We start from the raw sequence: 11,188 nt of genomic DNA, 5'->3' as shown, positions 1-11,188 counted from the left end.
GAGAGGCAGAGTGGGCACCTTGTTTCAGATCGAGTGAATGCGGCCGCCTCCCTCTTCTCCGCGTACAAGGACGACTTTGTGGGCAGCGAAATCAACGCAGCAGCAGCGCGCAAGTCTGCGCCGCGGCTTCGCTCCCAGCAAGGTCGCAGCGCGTGCCCGCGCAAGGAGGAGGAAGCTGCAGTGTGCGGCTTTGGCTCGCGTGCCGTGTGTTTAGCTTTGAGTTGCGCAGCATTCTTCCGCCCCCATATTCCATGATTCGGTGCGCCCTGGTCCATGGAGACGCATCGCATCTCGGAGACCTCACCAGCAAATTAGCCGCGTAGCGGCGGCTTAGAGGTTGCCGAAGACAGCGGATCGACGGACGTGAGTTCTCTCCTCTCTGTCTGTTTTCTTGCTATATCTAACATCTTTCCTTAGCCTGAATATGTATTATTGTTGTGCACTGATGTTATTGATAGCACATCTGAATGGCTCTGCTCATGTGAACAATTGTCTTAACAGCTATTAATAGTGACCAGTTGGACATCGACCTTTATTATTTGAGCTTTGTTTCTCCTATCCGTAATCTGAATTTTGGTAACTTCCGTTACTGAATTCTGTTAGGTTCAGATTGTAGCCTGAAAGGTGTTCACAACTTCAGACAGCTGCAAATTTGATCTTGAACCATTAGGAAACAGAGACCCCTCCTCCCGACCCCGTGCGGCGGCCGCCGGGCCGCACCGGGCGGCCACATCCCAACCTCCCCTCAACTCCCCGTGCATCCCCCTCCCTTCGCCGCCGCCGGCAACGTCGCTGGGCGAAGGCCCCGTGGCACGGCGGCGGCAGACCTCCTCTGGCGTCCCGAGATCTGAGGCGGCGGCGGCCTGATTTGGATCTCCCTCCCGACGAGGATGGCGGGCAGCGGCGGCCGGGGCGCGGCGGGGGGTTTGGCTGCAGCCGGCGGGAGTAGTACGAGATGGCGGCAGCGGCGGCCGGGGCGCGTCCCGGGCTCGATCTAGGACCTTCGGGTCTAGGCGGGCGGCTGCCGTTACGTCCTCAAACTGCCGCATCTCATCGGATTCGGCGACGGCTCGCTGAAGCACTCCGGGTCTGTATCGCATCACGAGGACTATGGTGGTGGTGGTCATCTCCTACGTCGGAGGTGGTCGACCTGAGACTGGATGATCGGATCTCGAGATCTGTAATCTAGTCCCGGCTGCGAGTCGGGGAGACATAGTTGCCGGTGAAAACCGAGCCGATGGTGGACGATAGCGGCGTTCTGCGCCGTTACCTTGATGAAGGCATCGTTTTGTAACTATTGTCGACCCACTCGTGCTGCTTCGGGGGAAACCCCAGGATTTGGTTTTCCAGATCGGACGATGGCGGCACTGCGGTGTCGTTTCTCTCTTGGGAGCATCGTTTGTGGAGCAGCGCTGGAAGTCAGAGGCAGGAGGTGGAGCGGCTTCGTCTTGCATGGAGCTTCGGCGGAGATGTCAAGTCATGCCTGACCGACAGGTGCTACGCTTTGTCATGCCTGGTCGGCAGGTGCTACGCACGACAGATCTTCCAAGGACTTCAAGCTGTGTCGGCTGGTGGTACTTGGCAGCATGGCGCTGAGGTGTATCAGTGGCGACCGCGACGTGCTCAGCTGTTTGCGCGCAGGGAGGAGGTGCCGTTGGGCGCCGTGGTGGCGTCGACGATAGCTAGACCGAGCAAGGTTGATGCATCAGTACAGTTCTGAAGATGGAGCGGTGGCAGTTGGCGGTGGCGGCCTCTGAGAGCACGCCGGACCAGTGTGTGCCCCAGACCCGACAAGTGGCTAGGTTGGGGTCTCAGGTCTTAGATGTTAGGCTTGGCTGCGATATCTGTTTGGTATTAGGCCCAGGCTATCTGCGCCCCTTCATCAACTGGATAGATGTAGCGACAGTTTGTTGCTTAGATGGCGGCTTTAGTCTTACTGTTGTATGACTTTGTAAGGTCTTGTGAGAATAATTAATAAAGTGGCCGTATGCATCGCCCAGATGCAGAGGCCGGGGGTCATCCTCCTTTTCTAAAAAAAAGAAAGCCAACATTCATGTGATCTCATCTGTTAAGTTAAAAATCATCTTGGAAGAAAAACGAAGATAAATTATATGACTTTTATCTTCGAGCACTATAATCCCATGTCAAAGATGATCTGCTATTGACCTTCCATTATCACAGGAAGCAAGTTCCCAAGAACCACTTGCTGCTATTAGGCATGGCAGAAGGCATTGTTGCCTCACTGATGGTCAAGCTGGGAGTGGCCTTAGCAACTCAGGCGGCAACATTTGGTGGATCATGCATCGCTCATGAAGTGACTGCTTTGAGAAGGCTCTTCAGTGAGATGGAGGAGATCAAGGATGAGTTGGAGTGCATGCAGACCTTCCTGCAGGTTTCTGAGAGGCTCAGAGACCACGACGAAACAATGGCAACATTTGTTAGGAAGGTACGGACGCTTTCCTTTGGCATCGAGGATGTTGTTGATGAGTTCAGCTGCAAGTTCTGCGACGATCATGGTGGAGCCGCTTCCAGGGCAATACGGAAGCTCAGGCGCATCAGGACATGGCACCGCCTTGCCTTTCGGCTTGTGCGAATCAAAGCCAGCCTAAAAATTGCCGTAGAAAGAGTTAAGATGTTCAACACAGAAGGAATTAGCAAGGTACAACAACCTCAAGCACAAGATAAAAAATTGGGACCATCAGAATCTGCTGGCCTTGTAACAGCTGATTGTCCGGTTGGGATTGAGCATAACAGGGACTTGCTGATTGGATGGCTAACAGATGAGATCCAGCAGAACATGGTGATCTCTGTGTGGGGCATGGGTGGAGTCGGAAAGACTACTCTTGTAACTCATGTTTACAACATTATCAAGCCAAGATTTGAGAGACATGCATTCATTACAGTTTCACAACACTGTAGGTCCGTTGATTTGCTAAGACAGATACTGAAAAAGTTCTGCAAGAAGGATCACAATGTAACACTATCTGAAGGCATCGATTCCATGGATCGTGAAAGCCTAGTCGAGATTATGCAAAGTTATCTTCATAGTAGAAGATATGTCCTCGTCTTGGATGATCTATGGGATGCTAATGTTTGGTTCGAAATCCGTGATGCGTTTGCTGGTGGAGATGGTTCCAGTAAGATAGTTCTTACTTCAAGGATCCATGACGTCGCATCACTAGCAAAAGACAAGTACATAATTGATCTGAGACCATTAGAAAGCCAGCATTCATGGGATTTGTTCTGCAAAGAAGCATTTTGGAAAATGGAAGATAAAAGTTGTCCTCGAGAACTGGAAGCATCGGGTCAGAAAATTGTAGAGAGTTGTGACGGCTTGCCAATAGCTATTGTGTGCATAGGACGCCTCTTGTCCTTCAGAAGTCAGACTAGTTATGAATGGGAGAAAGTGCAGAAAGATATTGAGTTGCAGCTAACGAGCAATTCGATCCTTGATATGAACCTCATTTTGAAGGTTAGCTTGGAGGATCTGTCACACAATTTAAAGAACTGTTTCCTGTTTTGTAGTTTGTTTCCAGAGGTCTACAGGATCAGAAGGAAGAAGCTGATCAGATTCTGGGTATCAGAGGGATTCATTAAAAGAACTGAAACAAGAACAGAGGAAGAGATTGCCGAGGATTACCTGAATGAGCTAGTTAACCGGTGCCTGCTACAAGTTACTAAGAGAAACGAATTTGGACGAGTTCGTGAATGTCGAATGCATGACGTGGTCCGTGTTCTTGCTCTATCAAAATCGAAAGAGGAGATGTTTTCTGCTGTTTATGACTGCTCAAAAACAACCTCTTTACTAGGCAAAGCACGAAGGATGTCAATTCAGAGTGCTGATTCTACGCTTTCAAGTCATGAGATGACACATGTGCGATCGTTACTTGTATTTGACAAATGTGTCCCTATAGATGCTCTAAGTGCTTCACTCACATCACTCAAGTTGTTGTCAGTTTTGGACCTACATGGCATTCCAATAAAAAGTATACCTGTTCAAGTGTTCAGCCTGTTTAATCTGCGATTTTTGGGTTTGCGAGGAACTAAAATTGATGTGCTTCCTAAAGAAATAAAAAAAAATACAGAACTTAGAAGTACTGGATGCTTACAACACAAAAATTACATCACTGCCAGAAGAAATGACAAGGCTCCGGAAGTTGAGGCATCTCTTTGCATCTGGAATCCGAGATGATACTGACAGCAATGTCGTGGTATCCACTGGTGTAGCTGCTCCTCGAGGCAAATGGCATTCCACTAGTCTGCAGACCCTTCAAAATTTTAAAGCAAATGACGAGATGTTGCAGAGCATTGCATGTTTGTCCGAGTTGAGGACGCTTGGCATTACAGATATAAGATCAGGCCAGTCTGCAAGCTTGTGCAGTGCCATCTCCAAGCTGTCTAAACTTCAACATCTTTTGGTGTCCTCGAAAGGTGATGAAGCGCTTCAGCTTTCGTCTGTTCAGCTGCCCCAAACAATTCAGAAGCTCGAGGTTGGGGGTCTGCTGGGGCAGGCGACAGCACATAACCTCTTCACTTCCATCCGATGCCTTGAGAACATCACTCATCTCCATCTATGGTTCTCAATGATAAATCAAGATCTCTTCCGCTACCTCCAATCAGATTGTTTGTTGTCGCTCTGTATTCTGCAGGCGTTTCAAGGTGAGGATATGTCGTTCTCTGCAGGATCATTTCCCAAACTTCAGTCGCTTGTGGTACACGGTGCATCACAACTCAGGCGGATTGAGATAGAAGAAGGCTCTATGGTGAACCTGGTCCGCCTTACGGTAACAGGTTGTCCAACACTGAAGGAGCTGCCTCAAGGTGTTGAGTTCCTCCACAAGCTCGAAACGTTGCAGCTCGAGATCACGGTTGATGACTTTCTTGAGAAGATTCAGTCAGAAGAAGAATGGGAGGTACACCAGAGCAAGATTAGTCACATCAAGAAGGTTTATGTTGGATTTTCAGGAAATGAATAAAGTACATTCCACTAATGGGTTCTTACCTCGTTTTTCTAGGCTGGACAAGAAATATGTGCTAAATAGGGTAGGTATTGCGTCTGGCCTACCTTTATCTCAAAATGGTTGTAACAGATTGTATGTTTTTTTGGCAAAAATAGTTGTAACAAATTGTATGTTCTGTATACTTTGATGACTATATTGGAGTATATAAATATCGCGATTCATTCGTCTTTTCTCATCATGAAGGTGACTTTCTATTCTCCAAAGAATTGTATCACACATATGGAAGACAATAGATGGTTACATGTAATCAGTTGTGAATACTGAAGTTTACAAGTTGGCGGTTAATTTTCTCATAAAATAGCTATATGTTGCATCTCAACCATGCACCTTAGCCATGGCAGTCAGTGGCTTGGTGCCGACGAACCCCTCCCGTCAAACCCTCCCAACTTCTTCCTTCCGACCACTTCCTCTTCACCTCTCATATGGTCACTATCAACTTCAAGGGCGTTAGATCTGTCATTGCCTATCCAAGTGATGCTGGCAGCGAGGAAGTTAGCAATTGCATCCTCTCCAAAAGCTTTCTTGCCTCCACGAGATAGCCCCGGATCTACTCCTCCCACAACAATCTTGGCTTCTTCTCTCGGGCATATGGTGTGAGGTCAGCTAGATTGGCGGAGCGAGTCACCATTGATTTGTGTGTCGATTATAATGTTCATTTCTCGTGTTTGCCTTGTTGTCTCTAAAAAGTGGATTCGACTTGCACATGTTGTATCGATTTTCATCTGTTTTCTCTATTAATTTATTAGGCAACCAACATAATTACTTTCTCCGTCCGGGTTTATTGGCACCCCTCATATTTTGTATCTAAGTTTGACTATAGATTTAACTAACAAAATATAAGTTGTATCTCACAAAAATTGTATTGGTGGATTTGTATTTGAAAGAAAGTTTTCAATAATATTGTTTTTTGGTATGTAACTTATATTTTGCTTGTTAAATCTAAGGTCAAGGTTTGATCCAAAACAAGAGAGGTCTAATAAACCCAGAGGAAGGGAGTAATACAACAGGTAAATGTTTTTCCTAAGAGAGACACCCAAAGGATCTTGGTAACTGTTTTGCCTTAGTTTTGAAGGAAAAGGAAATTACCAAGTCCAAATGGTGAATTTTTCAGAAGTCAAATCACAATTGGAGCCTAGCCGTAACGGGCCAGCCACACGAGGAGATGACCTGAACCGTAACGGGCCAGCCACACGGGAGATGACCTGAACCGTAACGGGCCAGGCCACACTGGGAGATGACCTGAACCGTAACGGGCCTAGCCCGAAGCGGCCACAGATCGAGAAGTCTCTTCCCCCACCCTCCGCTGCAAGGAAAAACCTGCTCAAACCCCTCATGGCCGCCGCCTCGTCACCGGCGCCGCCGCGGATCCTCCTCGCCGGCGATGCCCACGGCCGCCTGCACCAGCTCTTCAAGCGCGTCAAATCGGTATCCTCCGCTCCCTAACCTGGCATTTTAGCTGGTTTCGTCTTCTCATTCGTGTATCCGTGCGCCCCAGGTGAACCAGTCGACGGGGCCGTTCCACGCGCTGCTCTGTGTGGGGCAGTTCTTCCCGCCCGAGGCCGCCGAGGGGGACAGCCCGCCGGGGGACGTCGCGGACTATCTGGAGGGACGGGCCGCCGTGCCCATCCCGACCTACTTCACCGGCGACTACGGCCCCACTGCGCCTCGCCTCCTCTCGAAGGCTGCTGCCGACGCCCGAGGATTCAACCCCGGTGGCATCGAGATATGCCCCAACCTATTCTGGCTCAAGGGCAGCGCCCTCTTCAACCTCCACGGTCTCTCCCTAATTTGTTTGGTTAACCGAGCTATCAGTAGATTACTTCAGCAAGAGTCGTGCTCACTTGCTACATTTTTGTACTCCTAGCTGATAAACCATTTCATGTGACAATGTGAGCTGATTTACCTGACAACGAGCATATGAGATCATTTGTATGGCATGCTTGTTTTAATTGCCATTGATTGCTTTCCCCTTCTGTTCATAGGTTTATCGGTGGCTTACTTGTCCGGAAGGAAAGGGTTAGGAGGGCCTGGCTGCTACAGCCAGGATGATGTTGATGCCCTGCGGGCTCTTGCCGAAGAGCCAGGAATTGTTGATTTGTTCTTGACATATCCTTTGTTCCAGTTTAACATTCTTTTAAATATCTACGAGTGTTAATACCAAGAATTTTTTTATTGTCAATTTTGAAAGCATCAATCATGCATAATTGGTTCCCTTGACGATTATGAGATGTACTAACGAATGGCCAGCTGGAGTGGTGGATGGCGCTGATACTTCTAAGGTGCCTCCTCAGGTCTTAGATCCTCAGGGGTATGATCCTGTTGTTGCCGAATTGGTTGCCGAGATTAAGCCAAGGTTTGGTTTCTAGACTCATATAGTAGCTTAATTGTTGAGGCTAGCGCCTCCTTGAAACTAATTTGAATTTTTGTAAATGTTGATATCATACACTGAGATTCTATGCCACCATCCTATCTTTTCCCTTTTTTATTTTAAACCAGAAAACAGAAGTGTGCCAAATTCCCAAAATATGTGACATGATTTGTTTCTTGCAGATATCACATTGCAGGTACTAAAGGTGTATTTTATGCAAGGGAACCTTATGTGAATGATTCCTCTCCCCATGTTACCCGTTTCATTGGACTTGCTAATGTGGGTAACAAAGAGAAGCAGGTATACTTATACTTAACAAAGTCAACTTGTCCTAAAATACTTTTCCGTGTATACTTCTGTTATGCCACTACATTCTGCCCTTTATTGCTTTCACGGTTTAAGACTTTTCCTCCTGCCATTCAGTTTCAAAAATAAGATCCATTCTTTTGTTCACATATATCTCGTGCTGCTGTTAACTTAAGTTATGTAAATCTTCTGTTATAATATATTTTTCCAGTGTAAATGTGCTGCTGCACTGATAACCTGTTTAACTATCAAGTCATTAATTGGCTACTCCTTATTGCATATACTTTTCAGAAATTTATTCATGCGATTTCTCCTACTCCAGCATCCACCATGTCCAGTGCTGATATTCATGCGAGACCTCCAAATGCTACTTTATCACCATATGCTGCTCCAGCAAAATCTGTTCATGCTGAAGATACTCCAAAGCGTCCTGCTGAAAGCACGGATTTGCAATATTGGCGTTATGATGTCAAGCGGCAACGACAAGGGCAAACTGATGGAAGTCTATTGTGTTTCAAATATACATCCTCAGGGTCCTGTCCTCGAGGGAGTAAATGCAACTTCAGGCACGATGAAGAAGCCAGGGAACACTGTCAGAGAAATGTCTGTTTTGATTTTTTAAACAAGGGAAAATGTGAGAGGGGCCCTGAATGCAGGTTTGCTCACAGCCTTACTGAAGAGGCTGCTGCAAGGGATGCAAAACCCCGTAGGTGAGAGGAGTTATCCGAATCTCTCTCTCTCTCTCATGCATTCAGTAATCAGTTGTGGTACTCATCCTATAATTTTGTTAACTATAGTGAACGACGACGTGTTGAGAGCAGTTGCTGGTTCTGTTTGTCAAGTCCAGATGTCGAGTCACATCTTGTTATTAGTATCGGAGATGGTTACTACTGTGCGCTTGCAAAGGGACCACTTGTTCCGGACCATGTTCTAGTGATACCGGTTGAACACTTCCCTACTACAATAGCGATGCCTGTGGAACCTGAGGCAGAGCTCAGGAGATATAAGGATTCACTGGGCAAGTATTTTGAGAAACGAGGAAAAGCAGCAGTATATTTTGAGTGGGTTTCACAGCAGTCTCGCCATGCAAACCTTCAGGTAAGGATACCTCTGTAGTATGATTTGTTCCATGCATTTCATTTTTTGTTACATTGGATATTAATCGACCAAATTTCTTTGTGAAGGCTGTCCCTGTACCATTGTCAAAGGCAGCTAATGTTAAGAAGATCTTTCACCTAGCAGCCCAACGACTGGGATTTGAATTTTCTGTTGTGAATCCAGGTGCGCCATTATGTAATTTTTTTATATGGCCCGACTTAATGTAAAGGAAAGACACAAACATAGGCACATTCTTTCAATCCATGCAGCAAGATACATGCCTTGTCCTGGTTACCTACTCGTCATTATTTCCTGTTTAAGAAACTTCCAGAAACATATTGATCTTTCCACCAATTTTCCTATTGGGCGGCATTTTCTTATTGTGATGCCAATATTACTTCTACATATGATACTGCTACTTTCAGAAAGCCTTCGAATTGTAAACATAGGTTGATCTCGGTCTCATGTCAAGTCATTGTTCTGGGGATTAGATAACTGAAATTAATGGGTTGCAAATCATTGTCCTTTGTAAATAGCCTTTTCAGCTTGTTCTATCGATTAAATGGTCTTAACTCTGATCACAAGTAAACTATAGCTGTATATCCTTTCTTTTAAAATAAAAAGTTTGTGCATGTATTCTATTGCTAAGCTCCTTTTTGTTTTGGCTTATGACAGATGGTGATGCTAACCAAGGTAGAGAACTGTTAAGGTCGCAGTATGACGGCAAATCGGGCTTGTTTTATGTAGAGCTCCCAGATGGCACACTACTCTTGCATATAATTGACAGTGGTGAGAAGTTCCCTGCCCAGTTTGGACGTGAGGTATGTCAGAGATGATTATTGATCCATTTTTTAGTTTCAGATGATAACCTGATACCTCAGCAACCTAACTTTGTCAATCTTAAGACATACTTCAGTAACTTACTTGGTTAATCCCAAGGCATAACTCGCCTACAAGGCGATGCCTGAAATTGATGTTTGACCAATACACGAGTGCGATCCTACAGCTGCAGCTGAGTCTTTCCATGTACTTGTGACAGGTATTGGCGGGATTGTTAAGCATGGCAGACCGTGCAGACTGGAGGAACTGTAAGCTTTCCAAGGAAGAAGAAGTTAAGATGGTGGATGATTTTAAGCAAGGGTTCCACGAGTTTGATCCTGCTGAATGACAACATGCTCAAGCCACCTATCTCTTGGAGGTTGATGATGCATGCCTGATGTCCATGACTTCTTAAGCTAAGCCACTGAGACAAGTCCTAGCGTGTCCCCAACAGGTGAGCCGGGCCATGATCGAAAACCTGCTGCGGATTCGTGGTTTTGTAGCTGACCGTACGTAGGTTGGTCAGGTATAACTACAAGAAATGAGAATCGGACAGTCACAAGAAATTTTCATTGATGAGGAAACTGGGCAGTTGATGGTTGAATCCAGCCATTTTTTTTTCAACCTGCCATTTGAGTCTGTACCGCTTTCCTCTCCCTTCTTTGTTTGAACTCTAGAACAACAAAAAAACAAACAAACAAGAAATCTATTGTCATAGATGTACATCTATGACGCACCCTCCATCATGATCCGGCTTTCGTCATAAATTTGTAATAGATGTTCATCTGGGACGAAAAACTGCTTATACATGTTGAAGGCGTAAGTGACATCACATGGAGTGGGAACTAATACCATTAACCGGTGTTCCCTACAGGAAAAAATGAAAAGAAAAAATTGCATGGAAATGTCTACATGGGATCCTTGCTTACTTTGGAGTTTTGGCAAATCGGCAGTGGACCTATTGGCGAGAAGCCCATCATAGGAGGACATCATTGGCCATGTGGTACGTCTATCATAGGTTGTGAATTGAGAAGACCTCAATGGCCACGTGGCCACATGGGTACGTCTATCATAGATTTTGAAGGGGTGAATAGGGCTGTGGTTACGAAAGCATGAACCAAGGAGAGGACGCTTCTAAATCTCACCAGCATATTAATTTCATATAGTGAGAAGGCCAAAGTGTGATCGGATGCTTGGTTGAGACAAAGACATGGCTACATTAAATTAAACATGGATGTGGGTTTTGATGTGGACACGCTCCAGGGGATGGTTGGAGCAGTCATTCGAGATCATCATGGAAAGTTCATTGTAGCCTCACTGAAAAGATTGATAGTTGCTTTGACTCATTCACAACGGAGGCAGTTGCAGTGAAGTTTGGAATGAACCTTGCGCGTACAGTTGGATACAGTAAGATCGACGAGGTCTAACTCTGGTATGCTGAGGTTGTTACTGCCCTAATTGATGGTTACTCTTCTTCAATAGCTTTTGCCATCTTTGATTGATGACTGTCTTTTTATGTCACTTGACCTTACTCATGTCAATGTAATAGAGAAAGAAATCAAGCAGTTTATGAACT

At 46.0% G+C, this 11,188-nt stretch overlaps 1 protein-coding gene across 1 annotated transcript; it reads left to right on the top strand.

Moving 5' to 3' along the window:
• On the top strand, positions 1-10,361 carry LOC125509202 (disease resistance protein RPM1). Its single transcript, XM_048674116.1, is given in 12 exon segments — positions 1-363; positions 2,182-4,072; positions 4,074-4,913; positions 6,517-6,796; positions 7,004-7,127; positions 7,255-7,374; positions 7,572-7,689; positions 7,987-8,405; positions 8,493-8,793; positions 8,880-8,976; positions 9,469-9,614; positions 9,833-10,361. Coding segments are annotated over 11 exon segments (4,428 nt in total). The 5' UTR covers positions 1-363; positions 2,182-2,218; the 3' UTR covers positions 9,962-10,361.
• The last annotated feature ends 827 nt before the right edge of the window (positions 10,362-11,188 follow it).

This window comes from Triticum urartu, chromosome 5, assembly GCF_003073215.2.
Source record: "Triticum urartu cultivar G1812 chromosome 5, Tu2.1, whole genome shotgun sequence".
NCBI classification, from domain to species: domain Eukaryota; kingdom Viridiplantae; phylum Streptophyta; class Magnoliopsida; order Poales; family Poaceae; genus Triticum; species Triticum urartu.
The sequence above is the reverse complement of the archived record's forward strand: the minus strand, read 5'-3'. Positions and strand labels throughout refer to the sequence as shown.